General features: G+C 51.7%; 1 protein-coding gene across 1 annotated transcript in view; it reads left to right on the plus strand.

Moving 5' to 3' along the window:
• Positions 1-3,255: 3,255 nt before the first annotated feature.
• Positions 3,256-19,088, plus strand: part of NLK (nemo like kinase) — a 172,614-nt gene continuing 156,781 nt past the window's right edge. Inside the window, exon 1 of the mRNA XM_061562117.1 lies at positions 3,256-5,473. Coding sequence (XP_061418101.1) covers positions 4,896-5,473 — 578 coding nt within the window. The 5' untranslated portion in view covers positions 3,256-4,895. The remainder of the gene's footprint in view (positions 5,474-19,088) is intronic.

The following is a 19,088-nucleotide window of genomic DNA, read 5'->3' on the forward strand; positions in this document are numbered from 1 at the left end:
CTGCTTCGGTCTTAAACAGAGGGATAAATGTTTACAAATAAACGACACCTTCATATTTACGCGATCTAACCCAAAACAACCTCTTATGTATATTGGTCACAAAAGCTTACGAATAAGCAGATCATTTATCTCCTTCACACATCTCTCTCTGCATTATATCTATTTAAAATGTACACTTCTCATCAACCACAATGCCTTCTGGGAGTGCATAATTTCAATAGCATTGATTCCATACCACACACAGTTTAGTGGGCATTAAGCTCAGAGGAAGTGGTAACCGAGGAGTAAAAGCAATGGAACAACAGTGGCTGGCGAGATGACCAGGTGGGATCGGTGAGATTCTGCGGCAGAGACAGAGTCGGCACCACTGAGGTAAGGCATGGTTTCAAATCCGTGTTTCATTCAACCTTGGTTAACCCAGATTCTCGATCATAGCGAATTAATGTTAACACAGTCATAAATATGCACAAAAGCGCATGTCAAATTTGAGCTTTCGTCTCATTCGAATACAGTGCATTCCAGTTTCTGAGAATAAAATAAGCTGGACAAGTGATTAACTCTGCGTGAAGAATTTAACACATAAGCTTTCACCATCAACATTATGAACTATAATTGATTTTTGGGTCAGATGACGCGAGTAAAATACCTAATAATCCTGGTTCTGTCAACGAAACGTCGTATAACATTTTTAAATGTTGCGAGGTTGCTCTCCAACACACCGGTGTGCTGAAGCAGTAATAAATTGGCACGTTTGTTCACGTGACAACTTTATTAGTTGTCTGTGTTGGGCTGAGGTGGGTTTATGACACGCATTTTTCCGACGCGATCTAACCCCTATTTATTTTATCCGTTTGAAGAATGCACACTATTAAACGCGAACCCACCAGGCTATGAACGTGATGTCAGATCGTTCTGACGCCATATTATTGGGCCGAATGACGACACACGCTGGTGCACTGCTCACTGCTATGAATTCATGACCGAAATGTCTGTCTCACGCGGCGTGGTGTATTCCGCAAATATGGTCGACTGTGAGAGCGGGCACAAGCCGGCGTGAGTAGATTAAACGTTGCGTTTTATAAGGGCACCACGGGGTGACCAGCCCCTCCCCACCCAGCCCCACCCCTCCCACCCCCACCCAGCCCCACCCTCCCCACCCTCCCCTCTCCACCCAGCCCCACCCCTCCCATTTTTGGATGCACGACGGACGGACGGGCACAATAATCCCCTGTGGGCTGGTGGAACCAGGTGGTTCCTACCAGTATTATTATGCCTTCAGTGACGTTAAAGAGGACCGTTTCTCACGCCTGTTCCAAAGCGTGGCAGCGAATTCTGGTCTCGCTCTCACGTTCGCGGTTCATGAGGATATTTATCTCGCAAGAGGCAATCACAGCAAGACTCAAATCAACAAACGGCTGTGCTAATTGCCATACCTAGGTTGCGTGTCCCGGGCTGACACGAATTGTTAAGCTTGGTTACATAAAAAAAATATGTAAATACTTTAAAAGTTAGTCGATTGCGTCATAATTGTCAATCTCGTGACGTCAGTGTTTCGTCACTCCGGATTCTCTTCACGCGTCAACTCGGAAAGGTCAATAGAGCGCTAATGACAGTGAATTTGGCCGTGATTTCCAGGTCCCGTCTCTCGTTAACGACGCTTCCGTCTCGTGTCGAGCAGCATCGGGCCGGCTCCCGGGCGAGCTTCGACAAATTGAGTGTTTTTTTGGGTCGCGTCCTTCGTTTAATGAATAAACAACAAAAACAACCTCTACACATTCGTCAGTGAGCCTTGAGAGATAACCTATACGAGAAGCGACCCTGAATAGCACGCGAATATTTGTTTTTGCTGTGCTTGTGAACAACTGACAACGCAGCATCACAAAGTCATTTGTTTGGCTTTATACTGGTAGGAACCTCCTGGTTACACCAGCCCACAGGGGATTATTGTGTCCGTCGTGCAGGGAGGGGCTGGGTAGGGAGGGAGGGGCTGGGTGGGGAGGGGAGGGTGGGGAGGGGCTGGGTGGGGAGGGGTGGGGCTGGGTGGGAAGGGGCTGGTCACCCCGTGGTGCCCTTATAAAACTCAACGTTTCACCTACTCACGCCGGCTTGTGCCCGCCTTCACAGTCGGCCATATTTGCGGAATACACCACGCCGCCGTTGACCCTGGCCATTGACCGTTCAACCCAACGTTCCTACCAGCTCCCTCCGCAGGACAATGTGTTATAGGCTGAGTGCCGCCCCTGCAACCCTCGGCAAGGCATGACCAGCTACTACACACACACGTGGTCGCATAGGCATGACCCGCTGCAAACACACGTGGTCGCTCGCTGCACAGACACACACACGTGGTCGCGCACAGCTGTTGTGGGTGGGAGAAGTGCCGACCCCCCCCTGTCTCCCGCCCACGTGACCTTCCACGTGCTCTCCACGCTCCTCCCAGATCTCGCACCGCGCCTCCCCCCCCACGCCCCCCCCCCACGCCTCCCCCCCCCACGCCTCCCCCCCCACGCCTCCCCCCCCCACGCCCCACCCCCCTCCGCTGTCGGCCCCGCCCACGTCGCGAGGCGCGTGCGCGCGCCCGAGCGAGCGCTTCCCCTCAAGGCCAATCGGACGCGAGCTCGCACAAAGAGCGCTCTTCCTATTGGTCGCGAGCCCCGGAGCGCGCGCCTCCACGGCGGGGGTGGGGGGTTTAGGGGGCGGGGACGCGCCGGTGCAGCCGTCCAATGGGCGTGTGGGGCGGGCGCGCGGATGCGGATAAATTTGAGGGGGGGGGGGTGGCCCCGTTGTTAGCCCGGCGGGTGGTGGGCGGTGATTGGTGGGCGGTGTCGGTGGGCGGGGCGATCACGCGTGTGGGCGGGGCGATCACGAGTGTGGGCGGGGCGATCACGAGTGCGGGCGGGGCGATCACGCGTGTGGGCGGGGCGATCACGCGTAGTGGGCGGGGCGATCACGAGTGTGGGCGGGGCGATCACGCGTGTGGGCGGGGCGATCACGAATGTGGGCGGGGCGATCACGCGTGTGGGCGGGGCGATCACGAATGTGGGCGGGGCGATCACGAGTGTGGACGGGGCGATCACGCGTGTGGGCGGGGCGATCACGCGTGTGGGCGGGGCGATCACGCGTGTGGACGGGGCGATCACGCGTAGTGGGCGGGGCGATCACGCGTGTGGGCGGGGCGATCACGCGTGTGGGCGTGGCGATCACGCGTGTGGGCGGGGCGATCACGAGTGTGGGCGGGGCGATCACGAATGTGGGCGGGGCTTGCCGCAGGGGGTGGCGCCTCGCGGGCCCGGGCCTCGCCTTTTGTTCGCGTCGCGCCGAGCGGCGAGGTCGAGGCGGAGGAGGAGGCGGCGGCTCGGGCTGCCCTCCTTCCCTCCCTGCCTCCCTGGGTCTCTCCCCACAACCGCGGTGTCTTCCCCCGGGGGGGTCACTCGACGGTGCTACGCGTTGCTTCCCCCATTTCCTTCGCACGCACGCCGCGGTGCCGGCCCTCGGAAACAGTCCGGGAACGAGCCGCGGGCTTGCTCCCATCGGCAACCCGGCGTCGGCCACAGGAGGAGGAGTGAGTGAGTGAGTGGTCGAGGACGATCGGCGTGGACACAACAAACAAACAGCGAGTGAGTGCGCTCGGGGGGGGGGGACGTGAAAAGGACGGGATCCCGGCGGGCTGCGAGGAGCTCCGAGCGAGCTGGCACCAGCCGAGCCGGGCCCAGTCGGCCTGGGGTCGGGGCCGGACTGGGGTGGCCGAGCCCGGCCGGGCCGGGTTTGCCCAGAGACGGACGAGCAGGGGAGGAGGTCGCGCCGGGCTCGGCTCCTGGAGCTGCTGCCCCTGCGGGGGTGACGGGGTCGGGATGGCCGTGGACACTCAACACAATCGCCACCACCACAGCCACAGCCACCACCGCCACCACCTCCGTCGCGATTGTTCGAGCGGCAGCCGAGTTGCGTTGTCGTCGTCGTCTGCGGCGGCGTCGTTGTTGTTGGCGTCGTTGGCACACGCACTGAGCTGAGAGTCGGGTGGTCGGGCACTGGCGCCAAGTCCCCGGCCTCTCCTCCTGCTCCTCCAACCCCCCCCCCCACACACACCTCCTGCTGCACCTGCACCTCCTGCTGCACCTGCACCTCCTGCTGCTGCACCTGCACCAGCTGCGCTGCAACCTCCACCCCCCTGGGGTCATCGCCATCCAGCAGCAGCGCGTCTTGTCCGATTAGCAACACCACCACCGACATCACCACCAACACCACCACCAACATCACCAACATCACCACCTACATCATCACCGACATCACCACCAACACCACCACCGACAACACCACCGACACCAACACCACCAACACCACCACCACCAACACCACCAACGACATCACCACCACCAACATCACCACCACCAACATCACCACCACCAACATCACCAACGACATCACCACCACCTCGACTTTCTTGCACGCCACCCGCCTGCTCACTTCACTGTCAACCACTTTCACCTGCGCCATAATCATCATCATCATCGTGCTGATCATCCGCCCCCAACGATACTAATCCCATCAGCATCACCACCTCGCTCATCTTCACCACGAGCAGCATCACCCCCCCCCCACACATCCTAAATCATCTCCCAGAACCATCACCGGCACACCACCCACCCCTCTCTCTTCTTCCTCCACCACCACCACCAACCACATCAATCCACATCTCCCTTTTCACCACCACCATCATCATCATCGCCACTTGAGCTCCATCATCTCACTCGCGCCCATCAACCTTCGGTCACCTCCCTCCCTCCGTCGCTGTTGTTGTTGAGTGAAGTAGTCGAGACGAAGCAGCATCATCAGCAGCAGTATCAGCATCAGCAGCATCATCAGCAGCAGTGGAACAAGACGTGCTGCCCTCCTCCATGGCGCTGTGCGGTGCAGCCGCCGCCGCGGGACAGAGGCAGACGGCGACTCGGCTCATGGTCTACAACGGCGGCGTCCCCGCGGCCACGGCGGCCGTGGGGCCGGCCCACAACCACCACAACCACCACCACAACCATCACCACCACCACAGCCACAGCCAGCAACAGCAACAACAACACCACAGCCAGCCTCAGCAGCAGCAGCAGCACCACAGCCAGCAGCAGCAGCAACAGCACGCAGCTCACTTCCACCCGCAGCCTCAGCCACAACAACAACAACAGCAACAACAGCAGCAACAACAACAACAACATCCTGCAGCAGCGGTGCATCCTCAGCACCCGGCGTCGGGTCCTCACGACTCGAGGCAGCCTTACTTCCCCTCGCCTGCACCCGCAGCGCCCGTGCAAGCTGCCGCATCTGCAGCGGTACATTCGCATCAGCATCACCATCATCATCATCAGCAGCACCACCAGCCCCAGCAGCAGCAGCAGCAAGCCCCGGCAGGACCCCGGCTGCCCCCCGCGGGAGACGTGGAGCCGGATCGGCCCATCGGCTACGGCGCGTTCGGCGTTGTCTGGTAAGGCGATGATCTTCACTCAACCTCCTTTGCCTCGTCTTTTTAATAAAGTGCCCCGTGGCCAACAATAACAATAGCAGCAGCAAGGTCGGTCGGTAATCGGATTTGGTGGTGGTGGTGGTGGTTGTTGCACGGCTGTGGTCCAAGGATGTTTGGGATGAACGGTGTTGGTGGAACTCTACAAAAAAACACGCGCGGCTGCGTGGTTGGGGGAGGACATGGCAGTGCAGTACAACACGTGGGTTGATTCTCTCGGAATGCGTGGGGGGATATATCTTGGTCCTCCCGGTTTCATGCGCACACAAGCTGAACCACCACTCATTGCACTACACTATACACTACACGATACACTACACTATACACTACACTCCACCACCCAACCCTCCCACACCGCCACCTCTCGAAATGTGTGGGGGGATATTTCCTGGTCCTCCGGTTTCCGCGCACACAAGCTGAACCACCACTCATTACACTACACTATACACTACACTATACACTACACTATACACTACACACCACCACCACCCAACCTCCCCACACCGCCACCTCTCGAAATGTGTGGGGGGATATCTCCTGGTCCTCCGGTTTCCGCGCACACAAAAGCCGAACCACCCACTCATTACACTACGATACACTATACACTACACTATACACTACACTATACACTACACTATACACTACACGCCACCACCACCCAACCTCCCCACACCGCCGCCTCTCGAAATGTGGGGTGGGATATCTCCTGGTCCTCTGGTTTCCGCGCACACAAAAGCCGAACCACCACTCATTACACTACGATACACTACATTATACACTACACTCCACCCCCCACCGCCGCCTCCAATGAAGCAAGACCCTCTTGACTCGCCAGTCTTGAGACTCTGAGACTTTCTGTGTAAACAGGGGGGGGGGGGGGGGTTATTGTTATGTAGTTACAGCAGTGTGTGGCTGTGTGCCGCCAACAAGTCAACCCATACGGTTTAGCGGTCTTCTTGTTTCAATCTGGGCTAACAAACATTTTCAAATCTGTTTGTGTTTCTTCCTTGCGATGTGACTTTGTAAGATGAACGTTGAGATGTACAAGGGCACGGCGTGACCAATAAGGGGTAGTGTAGTATGTAGTGTATTGTGTCGTGTATATGATGAACGTTGAGATGTACAAGGGCACGGCGTGACCAATAAGGGGTAGTGTAGTGTGTAGTGTATTGTGTCGTGTATACGATGAACGTTGAGATTTATAAGGACACGGCGTGAGCAATCAGGTCTGAATTGGTCTGTAATAAGATAGGGGCACTGATAAGGGGTAGTGTATAGTGTAGTGTATAGTAGTGTATTGTGTCGTGTATATGATGAACGTCGATATTTATAAGGGCACGGCGTGATCAATAAGATTTTAATTGGTCTGTAATGAGACGGGGGGCACTGCTAAGGGGTTGGCAGCTATGGAACCGAATCGTCCGGAATGAACACGACCGATCTGGACAGATCTCTTGAAGCTAACCAGGGTCCACCACCGACTCAACCATTGCATAAACACACGCACACACACAGATGGTCTCATTTGGTTGTGGAGGGACTCCGTGTTGGCACAGGGAGGGGGATTCAGGGCAGCAAACTCCGTGTGTTGGACTGTACTATGTATGCTCCAACGTCTATGCTCGGCAGCCCGTGCTGACCAGCGTAGCCAACAACAACAAAAAGTGGTCACGTGGCCCACCACGATCGGCACGGCGTGGGGAGACGCACTCATCCAGCAGTGGATTGACACAAGAGGATGTGTACGTGTGCGTGCACTACACACGTGTTGTCGTAATCATCGCCACTCGGGGGAGACAAAGGCGGTCGCGGGTGGTTGCTGCACCCCCCCCCCCACACACACACCTCGTGTGCCGTGCCGGCCTTCATAGGTTGCTACTCGCTCACAACACGTGGCCTAACAGTCTGTTACAGGGCTACACGAGGGGGGGGGGGGATGTTTGTCGTCTTTGTTGTTGTTCAGGTGGCATCTTCTTCTTCTTCTCTTGAGTCTGGTGCCTATTGGGAGGATCTCGTTTGACTGCACTGGGTCAAGGGAAGGGGGTCTGGAGGTCGTCCTTCCTTGCGTCTGGCTTGTTTTGTTCAAATGCAACGACGAGGCGTCGTTGCATTTGGGTTTTCGCGATAATAGTGGACGCGCACACACCGCGCACACACCGTACACACCGCACGGCACACACACACGGCACTCACACACCGCACGCACACACCGCACACACCGCACACGCGCACCGCACACGGCACTCACACACACCGCACACAATGCACAAAACGCACACACCGCACGGCACTTACACACGGCACACACACACGGCACACACCACACACACACCACAGAGTGGCCTTCATCCAGCAGTGGATTGGTCATGGCTGATGATTGAATTGAGGATACATCTCACGATCGCAATCTTATCGCCGTGGCCTGCTCGACGGACGCTGCCGGTATTCCGTTGGTTAATAAAAGTAAAATAAAATAAAAATAAAAATCACGACGTTTCAGAGGCAACACAAGCTTCCGTCCTCAGGTGGAACCGTCACAGCACGCTTGCTGTATCAAGTAAATGAGAAATTCCAAGAGATACTACCCCGTATTTATACTGGTTGAGGGGGGGATGAATCAGGACAGGCCCCCTCTTTATTAATATGGTAAGGTTGGTGTGGCTTGAAACTACGGCTCGTCTACATAACAAAGGACTGAGCCTTTGTTATGTAGACTGGCTGAGAGGTGGAGGGGGGGTGCCAGAGTTGTTAAAAAAACCTAAGAATATGAATCCTTGCAGTCACGAAAGCTTCAAATCTAGAATTCCGTTGGTTGTTCGGAGGGTACCCATTCGAGTTGCCATGGTGATTGCGGTATCTATGGTGTGCGTTGTTGCTGCTGGTGCCACGTCGCGATGAAACGTGGTCGAGTGCCAGTCGGACAGCTGGCAACATTTGCTCCACGTGTGCCGAGGACCGTGGAGGCAGCGTGGCCGCATTTGCTTCTCTGCCGAAAGCAGGACATCCCACGGTTGATCGTGATGACTTGACAAAGGAATACCAAAATACGGTCCTTTTCTGGAGATTTAAGTAGTGAAACGATTACAATTAAACTGCTTGCACACAACAAGATAACAAGGCTTAATTTCTCACTGAAATAATTTTCATGTTCGCTTTGTAAACTGGAGTCGGCACTTTTTGACCCGTATCCGCGACTTCAGCCAGATGGATATCTGGATGTGATGTGCCGGGAATGGAAATACTGTGTTTTTAGATTCGCAACCAGCAGTGTGGTACTCAAACCAAAAGCACCGATCGACGCGAGTTTCCTCCAATTGATGGCCCTGCCAATTGATGGCCGTGTCAGTTTTAGAAGAACACAAAATTTTTCAAAGTGTGTGCAGTGCTGTGTCCTGAATCTGCCACTTCGTGCAGTGGGGGTGGGGTAAAGTGTCTTGTCGCTCCATGTTCTACGACGCCTCTGACCGGTCTGGAAGACCCCAGATAAAAGGTTGAGTGTACTGTCAAATGTTGTCGTGCCGTGTGTGTGTGTGTACGGCCCTCATTTGTCAGTCCGCTTTTGGACAAGGGCCTCCTCCATGCCGTGGTGGGCCGTGGGGGGGTTACTTGACCATATTTCACCACACTGTTTCAGTGTGGGTTGCTAAAGGCGAGGAGGTACAGAGAGAGGGAGCACTTTACCAATGCAACAATGGATTTCGATGCAATGCTGTCTCTGCTGATAATTAATTGCACCTTCGCTCACTGCCTACAAGTACCTGTTTTATGCACGGTAGTCGTCCACCCAAGTACTGTCCAGGATGAATCCTGCTCGGCATAATAGCGCATAGCAGTGCACCACGGTGTCATGCCACGTGTTTTGTATTATATTGTATTTATTCTACAGAAAGCACCGCTGTGGACTACACGTTCCCCTGTCGGTACCGGAGTTGTGGTTTTCACCTTCACACCGTTTCCCTCTTCTGTGCTGCAGCTTGTCACATTCCGCCGATGTGTACGCGCTTTGTGTGCGTCGTTGTGTACGACGGGATGATGCTGTGGTGTCAAAGATTAACACGCTGGACTTGCGATCCAGACGTCGACGCTTCGGACTCCCGGCACGGCGGTATAAACAGTGCTGCAGGTTTATTAAATCCACCCTCCCGCCGCCTCTGTCCACCCAGCAAGTATAAATAAATGGGTTGAAAACGATTTGTCGATTGGCGGTTCTAAGTAACGTGTGGGGGGTGCCTCCCAAATCTTCCCAGATGTCTGGCCAGCATGGGACAGGAGGCCAAAATACAATCTAGGAGAGGCTGTCCAAGAGCTCCTCCTTCTGCCAGCAGTGGTGTGAACAAGATATTCCAGGGGCTGCAGCATTACCTTGCCAACTGAATTGAGGACCGGCTACGCTGTTGCCATGTTTGTGGAGTGCTGGTTTTCACCCTAGCACCATCGCACTCCTGTGTCGTGCAGCATGCCGTGTGTAGCAGTGCGTACGTGGTTTTGTGTGTGTTTAATGTATCCGGGAAATCCTTGCAGAGTCTCAAGACTCTCATTCGTGGGGGACATTTGACCAATTCCTGCTATTCTCGCGTATTATGGCAATCTGTTCAGGAGCCGAGTGCCAATGTCGAGGTCTGCTAGCCATGAAGGCTTTGGGATGAAGTTTAGGTAGTTTTGCTCTTCCTCCATTGAAGGAGCGCGAACTAAAGTGGTTTACTATGTGGTCAGTAGCTTGGGCGACATGGCCAGAGTCGCACTGTGGTTTATATTTATGAAGGAAATGTGCACATCGGCCTGCTGATTTTCTGATGCGGTTGATGGTTACGCCGGCTTCTTTGAGGAATGTGAAAGTCAGGGGGTGCGATGTTTGTGAGGGGTCTCGAATGAGGTGTTTGTTCTGGACGTCCACGTTCTTCCGTATCGAGGTAAGAGTCCAGGATGGTGCGTTTATGTTTGAGAGGAAAGCAGAATACCCAGGCAACATCCACCACGCATCCGGGGAGATAACGTTCTCAACGTTTGCGCAGGAAGGTTCACAATTCCACTTGCCGTTGTCTCTTGACCACCTCTCGTGGGAATATCATTGGTTTGCAGGATCCACCAACCTTTGCCTGCAATACACCGAGTCACAGATGTACACTGCACAGCCGGCATATTGCTATAAAATTCCATTCCGATATTGAAATTGGGTCTGTGTTCCGGTCACAATGGATTTCACTTCAGGTACATTGTTGAAGGACCTAACACTTGTTTTTTAAGCGTGGAAGCTTTTGCATAATGCACTTTTATTTATCTGGTGTCTGATGAGCCAATTGTAAAACCGAGAGCAGCATTTGTTCTGCAATGGACTACAGTGAAGAAGTAATGCGGCAAGTGAAGTCCGTTTATTCACGCGTTGCAAAGTTTATTTTCCCGTGTGTAGTTGTACATCCAGAAAAATCACAAGGCCCGCGGTGCTTTGAAGGCCATCTGCCATATTTGAGGTACATCAAATAGCTTCCACATCACCGGAATTACGTTTTCCAGGTCCGCAGACAGGAGGTAGGCATAATCCTTTGGTTGAGCCTGAACGTGTGACAACTCAAAGGACTTCCCATGGCTTTCTGCGCTTCTCAGCGCTCGGCTTGTTTTAAAGTGTTTTTTTCTCTCTCTCTCTCTCTTTCGACGCGCACGCACGGCCCACGCCGACGGTGTCGCGCGTCTCTCCGAGGGCCTGCCAGTCAGAATAAACACGACTTGCATGAATTCGCCGCGTCCTGCACGTTATGATAGAGCATGGGGTCACTGCGGCGGCTGAGCAACGTCAAAGTGTCGGCAGTCCGTGACAACCGCGAGTTGGTGAATGCCCTCGCAAGCCCGCAGCCCTTCCCTGTTTAATAACGGCTCTTACCCAAGTGCCAGATATTGACCTGCAGCTGATTTTCATACCCTCCACCACTCAAAATGTCACACGCGATACATTGGGTGCCTGGCAAGCATTTGCAAAGAGACGGTTTAGAAAGCCGTCAGTAATTTTGCATTAATTGGCTGTGGCAAGCAAGACCATTATTTAGCTGTGACGGTCCCACCTGATGACGGAGACTTGTGTTGCCTCCGAAACGTCGTGATTTATTATTTTATTTCTATTATTATTTCTTTTATTATTATTCTTTATTTTTACCTACGTGACTTGACCGAAAAAACCTAAGAGTATGAATCCTTGCAGTCACGAAAGCTTTAAATCTAGAAGCAAGACCATTGTTTTTTAAAAGTGTTAGAGGAGCCACATTTATGTCGGTGCAAACTGTGTTATTGGATAACGTTCCCAGATTCAGTTTTAAGTGCCGGAGGTCTGGTTACGTTCAAAGCTATGAGCTCATTAACTGTAAGAACACTTGATAACCGTTGGACCACGCGGCTGCACAGGATGATAACGTGGTGGAAGAGGAGTCGAGGATGGTAATGTAATCGCCACCACAGTGCCGATAATCAGTATTGTATCTCCTCGGGTAAAGAACACATTACTAAATTACAGTATAAATAATGCCGTGAGCTCTGGGTTAGAATATGCTCCGGAAATACAACGGCACCCCAAACGTGTACCCAGTGTCAATAATGTTATACAAATCTGATCACACACACACCTACCAGAGGTGGGACAAAGTCATTGTTATGCAAGTCCAAGTCGAGTCTGAAGTCATCAAATTCATGACTCGAGTCTGACTCGAGTCCAAGTCACATGACTCGAGTCCACACCTCAGAGGTGGGACAAAGTCATTGTTATGCAAGTCCAAGTCGAGTCTGAAGTCATCAAATTCATGACTCAAGTCTGACTCGAGTCCAAGTCACATGACTCGAGTCCACACCTCTGACACCTACCATATTATAAGACGCACTCCCAACTTTTACTGCGTAAGATGTAACCCCCCCACCCGGCTTCCCCCCTCCCCCAAAACTTTTACCGTTAAATACATTGACAAAAGTCTCGTCTTATATTCCGTCGGAACATGGTACAACTCCTCGTGGCTATTTAGAGTCGCGCCTTGTACATAATCTATTCCGCACACGATTAATGAACGGAGGCGAGGAGGAGAGTGATTTTTGGAACGACGCCTTCGGTCTGCCGCCGTCACCAACGGATGGATCTGTGAGCGTCGCCTCGAGGACTGCATGTTCTCTGTGCTTCTGTGTTGCCTTTGCACCAAACGCTGTGGGAACAATTGAGACACTCTGTGGCTTGCAGCTTAGTTCTAGGTGACCGGGTTTTGGCCCCCCCCTGCCTGCCCCCCCCGCCCCCCCCTGGTGCTTGAACTGTTAATATCCGGACGGCTAAAAAGACAAAGATCCCCCGTGTAGCCTTAACAGACTGTTGGGGCAAGTGCTGTTAGCGAGCACCTATGAAGGTCAGCGTGGCACACGAGGGGGTGAGTGGACAGCACCACGCCCGGCCGCCTTTGTCTCCCTCGTGGCGATATTTACTACACACCGCACCAGGTACTCGTTTTGAGGCTGAGTTGACCTAGGGGAGGCCCAGGACCGGTTCAGATAATCTTCACCGGTGTTGGTCGTGAGCGGGAATCGAACTCGGGTCGCCGGGTTCATAGCGCAGCGCGGTAACCGCCACACTGCCGCTCCCCCCACGTGTTACGACAGCGATGCCCGTCTCCATGCGTTTAACTTTCTACGTTTTTCCCTAACAGTAGTATAAACTGTATTCTCCGCATTTTAAGATGCAATTTTTTTTCTCCTACGTTTTAAAACAAGAGTTGAGGTTGTGCGTTTTTATAGTGTGGTACGCGTGTGTGTGTGTGTGAGGTCATATTATTTCAACTTTATTGGCACAAGCTTGGGGTGCATTGTAGTTTCAGGAATGTCGCATAATTTGGAGAAGACGGTAGTTGCTACCCGAAATAGTTTTACCCCTGAGACATAATTCCAGCCAATCTATGTACGTAGAAAATTTTAATGTTTTTTTTTTCAAATGACAAGGCACTTATTTTGAATAAGATGACAGGCTTTTTATTTAATGCGGCATCGCCAATGAATTAGTTTCATTTGCATTAATTGCAGTAAAAGTAAATTAATAGAAGGCTTTGTATGAAGGTACTTGTGTATGATGTTGTGTGACTGACAAAAAACCGTCTGCCGATGCTGTTACAATGTCGAAAGCTCTTGACCCAGGGCATTGTTGGATTATGTGGCACGGGTGTGCAAGGTTTTGTGGGCTGTGGGCAAGGTAAGCCTTTATCAGCTTGGGCCAGCTGTGCTTTGGCCTAACAGAAATGTCCAAGATACAGCCCATGCGCACTTCATTAAGTGTTCCGTTGCTCAATAGGGAACAACCTTTTACCACCATTGTAAATGTGCGTGTGGGTCAAAGCGAAAATGTGGAAAATGTGAGCGGCGCTTTATAGATGGGGTAGTTTGGAATTTTACGTGTGCGTGTTTGTATTAACTTTTTTTTATTATCGTGGTATGTTCTAGTTTAAAAACAGGCCATCTTGAACACCCAGTAACGTGAAAATGCTTCTGCCTCAGTGGGTGGAGAAGCGAAAATTGCAATTGTGCGCGCACTGCGTGGAACACAGGCCCGCGTAGGCCGTTTGATGGTCGCCCATAATCCATTGTGGATTGCAAAAAGATCCACTTTATATTTAAATGTCGGAAGCCAATGGGGCATCCAGATAAATGAGGACAAGCATACACGCACGCATGCGTGCCTAACTGCTTTACATGCATACCTGCTTGTGAAAGCACGGGCTTTCTCTGGAAATGTCTCGCAGGGCATGCCGTGCCAGTTAGTGCGATGTAGGCAGCGCTTAATATCATCTCGGGCTCTGCGGAGTTGGTAACCCAGAAAATTATTTCCCTCCTCTGCACACCGTATCCAGGGTATGCCTCCACGCAATGGTCGTGGCGATGTAGTCACATGTCACCTACCTACTCCAGTCGACCAATAACAATCCAGCAAATATTTGTTAATCAATTCAGCCATGGGATGATGGGGAATGTGTCTTTCATGGGAGAGGTTGTGTTCATCTTCTTTTGCGAGGGTTTTAATTGTAAATACATTTCCCTCCTTAAAAAGTCCAAAACTGTGCTTGATTTAACATACAGAAGTAGAATTTTCACCACTAGTCATGGGATATATGACTTAAATAGGAATCAGAATACTATAAAATGTGCATTGGAAAATCTAACGGTGCTTCATGTTGGGAAATAATAAAATGTAAAGCAGCCTTACAGACTACTCAGCATTGATACCAATTGTCAGTTCTCCGAGCACTTTAATAGCAATGTTCTTGCGAATCAATTCCAGAATTGAAAATGTTAATTACACACCCACTGATATGTGTGTGTTTGGAGTAAATCTGTATGCAGCAATTAGAACCGCCCTCAAAGTCTTAAAAAAGAAATCGCACAGTCGTTCCGACTTCTCTTGCCGAAACCAGATGTCTGCACCCATGATGTGTGCGCAGTGAATAATGAAAGAATGTCACCACCATCATATTAATGATAATGAAGGTTTTGTTCATCCAGGACGAGTTTCGCTAAGTTTCAAAACCCGTCTTCTTTAGTGTCCTGTATCGACATATCCAATTCATTTTCTAATCATCATTTCTGCCTGTATCCCGCACAGTATTCGCTCACTCTCGTCGAGCAAAAGAACAACTTGATGGCTGATTTTAGAGGGCAGAGAAAACCCGAGTACCCCGTCAGAGTAGACTCCTGCATATCGGAGAACATCACACGTAGATCTAAGCAGTCGGCTCGCAAGCCTGCTTGCTGTACTGCTAGCATCTGGCCACCACACAGCCCCCTGATGTGTTATCCAGGATAGCATGTCCCATTGTGCCGAGCTGCTCGTATGGTGCTTTTGAGTGTGAAATTGCATCCAGTGCGACAGGTGAAGCTTTGAATGGAGGTGAGAGGGCACCGTTTGACCTCTGTACTGTGACCCTGCCCTTGGCTGTCATGGTGTCGTCTTTTACACAAAGCTTAACACAAGCAGCCGACCGCATCGTATTGCCCCGTCGTAACACCACGGCGGCAGACACGTCTAATTTAGCTGCCAATAATAAAAGCTGAATAAATAAATATACTGCCGTCCATTTGTCGGTCCACTGCTGGATGGAGGTCTCGTCCGTGCGGTGTCGGTCGCAGTGGTTGCACGATGGTGCGTCGCCACGCAGTGTCGGCGGCGTAAGAACGGCGTGGACTCGGTTTGGTGGTGGGGAGGTCAGGAACCAGCTCCAGATGGCTGCTCCGGTGTGAAGCCACGGCATGGAATCGAACTCGGGTCGCTGTGCTTCTTCTCAGCGTGGTGTGCGAACCTCCAGTGCCATCCCTCTCTGGGAATTGTTGTTGTTTTGCTGCCTTGCCCGAGCTTGCAGTTGGTGGTGACAAGTCGGCAATTTCTACTTGTATACTTTCCATTCTTATTTTGCGACTTGCTTGGCCTTTTCTCCATGCAGCTCTTTGTCGTTTTTTTTTGTACCGTGCGTTGATGAAACTTGCCGACCCGCCCCGACTGGACGTCTGTGAAAAATAGATCCTCGTAGCTCATCGGATTCCTTTTCCAGTTTATTAAATCACGATTTTGATTATTCCAGGAAAAAATGCGGTCTGACGCTTCCAGACTAATTGCCCCCAGAGGGGTGGAGGGCGGGGGGGGGGTGGAGGCAACGGAGCCCACTGTCGCGCACATCACGAATGCTCGGTGTGCGTAACCCGAACTGACATTGTGAAGTTGCCGGGGTGGCCGTTGGTTTTTTGTAATTAAAAGTTAAAGAATTACGGTCTGGAGTGTGCCGCCTCCGCCGGGGATGTGCCGGAGCACAGAGCCGCAGGAATGCCACACCGCCGAGTTGGTGGCGGACGGGAAAGAAAAGCCCGGCGCCACAATCTACCGCGGTAAATCGGCATTTTTGCATTGAAAAGGGAGGGAGGTTTTTTTATTTTTCGCAGGAAAATTGAGCCCTAAGCGGGTGTGACATTTGCACGCGCAATTATATTGCAAATTTTCGAAGGAATAAAAATGTAATTCGATGAAATTAACTGTATAAATGTGTTTTTTTTTATACGTAAACAGCTCGTAATAACGTTCCCTAGTTCCACCGCCTTTGGATAGGTTTTACGATAATGGTGGTGGAATTACGATGAATGCAGTATTCGGTTTAAAAATAGATATAAAATCACTCGTCACAACACTGACAGGTTTAACTGCATTAAGTACATGGCATGAAATAACTACGCTGCTTCTCCGTATTATGAGATGCTTCGGAAAAGTAAGATGCGCCCGAAACTTTGGAGTAATTTTGAGACGAAAAAAATGGTGTGCGGTTTTATAATCGGTCGAATGCGCTGTTCTATTGAGAGCCATCTTGCAGAAGATGGTCGTGGCTTGCGCTGCTTAGCGTTGGGAGAGAGTCGCCTCGTTTTTCTGATTTATTCTGAACAAATATGTTTGCACGCATCTTCAAGAAGATGATGCATTACTATGGAGAGTACTTTTTAGGAAGATGGTCTTTAACAACTAATATTAAAAACACATTCTCCGGAATGCACGTACAGTTAAAACCTCATTATTTCGGTTCTTGATCATTCGTAATTGGGGATAATTTGGCGCTGCTGCACTTTCGGCATATATACGGTTCATTTGAAATTCGCCACAAGCCAAATTGCCGTACTGAATTGTCAAATTTCGGCACGCACGTGGTGAGACGCCGCGCGCCACGACCAAAACTACGACTCAGTCCAGTGGCGGCCCGCGTGGCGAGCGTCAGTGCAGACCTGTTGCTTTGCACTTTACCTTGCTGATGCACTCTGTGCACGCCAACCCTCTCAGAAATGTCGTCGACACCTACATCAAGAAGTAATGGGAAGGGGGACCGAAGTACGAATCCCTGAGGTCTGCGAGACAAATCCAAAGTTTTGAATGGAGTTGATGCAGCTGTGTCTATGCATGGTGTGTGAAGTTTTTAAAATAATTATTGGGGCAGGAGGCAATGGGGGGGGGGGGGGGTGGGGGGGTGGAGAGAGTGCCATTGTAAATAATTCTGAATATTGTATAATTCTGCAAGGCAAAAGCCTCGTCAAAAATTATTTTTCTGCCCAACTTTTGCTTTTAATCTACAGGTGCATTTTATAACGTTGAAAACGGTCGTATCCACAGCGAAATCAAATACATATCTGCCATCTTCGACAGTAATATTCCCCCAATTTACGATTCTCCCTCTTACGTCGTTTCGCGAAAACGTCGTCACTTCATCGTTGACACCGCCACCCGATTTGCGTCGTCTCAACCCCCGCACCTACGTCGCTGGCGGCATCGTTCCGCCCTTCCTCGTTATCCGTCGCCTCGGACATTGCCTTGACCAACCCTGCAAGCAAACAACTTTGCGTCGCACGTACGGAAGAAATGTACTCGAACCGTTGGGTACAATTCATTATTCACGTGTACGGTATTTCGGTGACTTTGGGAGAAGAGAAAAAAAAATCGCTTTGACTCGCGCCGTTCCGATTATTCATCGCACCTTCCAGGAACGCATGCCCGACCCGTAAAAACCCGGGGATGTGGCTGTACACGTTATGAGAGCGTGTCATTTTAACCTCGAAAAACACACCGCACCGTAACCTGGCGCGTCCACCCCCCCGCACCCCTCCCGCCGGTCTCCCAGGTTTTAATTCGCAGGCAGTGCGATCAGGAACCTCGCAAAACAAGCGCCCATTTCTCCCGGCAGCTGTCTTTGCCCCACGGTTTTCGCGTGCTGGCCGCCGAGCGAGTTCAAAAGAGCCCTGCGATTTGCAAGTTTCTGATTTCTTTCTGTGGTGTGCACAATTATCGCGGAGTGCCATCTGCTGTCGGGTGGACATTGAAGAGGAGGAGGATGGGGGGGGGGACCCCTGTTTTTACATTGTTCACAGGAGTAGCCCCGTTAAATGGTGGTGCGCGTAGGCCACACAACAAATCTGACCCTTTGTCTCCCCACGGAGGGGGGGCGGTGGGTTATTTGACCATACTTCGCCGTTCTGGCCAGTGCGGGTCGGTGAAGGTGGGGGAACATAGATGTGTGAGCATAGTACAGTGCAACGGCGTGTTTTGCTGCACGTTGTGCTCTTCTGTTATCATTCGTGGCATAGCAGAGGCTCTTGTGACTTGCAATCTGAATGTAAGAGTTCAAATCACCGTCCGGGGTCAACTCGGACTTTCATACTTTGGAAGAGTAGGCCAAAGTGCCCTTCTCGTAGAAGCCTTTCCGCCAGCCGTGACGTAAGCAAGTAATCGCAGAGTTGCATCACTTCGTTGAGCTATCATTTATGGCCTGGCTCGCTTATGAAAAAGGGCCTTAACTGGTGGAATAAAAATCTTTATCGTTTAACTCTTAACATCAGAACCTTAAGGAGAAAGGCGAGAGTCTTTCTTTGGGGGTCGTTACGTTCGTGGGAACGCCTGAACGACGATCACCCTCGACAGCGCCCAGTTTCCAAAGTGCGTTTTTGACAAAGTGCCGCGCTACGAACGCACACGCTCGTGATTTAAAGCACCGGATTGATAAGGGCTATTTGTGGAGTTCGTCGCAAAAGACATTTTGAATTAAGCGTGCGCTAACAG

The sequence above is a fragment of the Lethenteron reissneri genome, chromosome 28 (genome assembly GCF_015708825.2).
Source record: "Lethenteron reissneri isolate LAM-NWPU_2019-01 chromosome 28, ASM1570882v1, whole genome shotgun sequence".
Lineage (NCBI taxonomy): Eukaryota > Metazoa > Chordata > Hyperoartia > Petromyzontiformes > Petromyzontidae > Lethenteron > Lethenteron reissneri.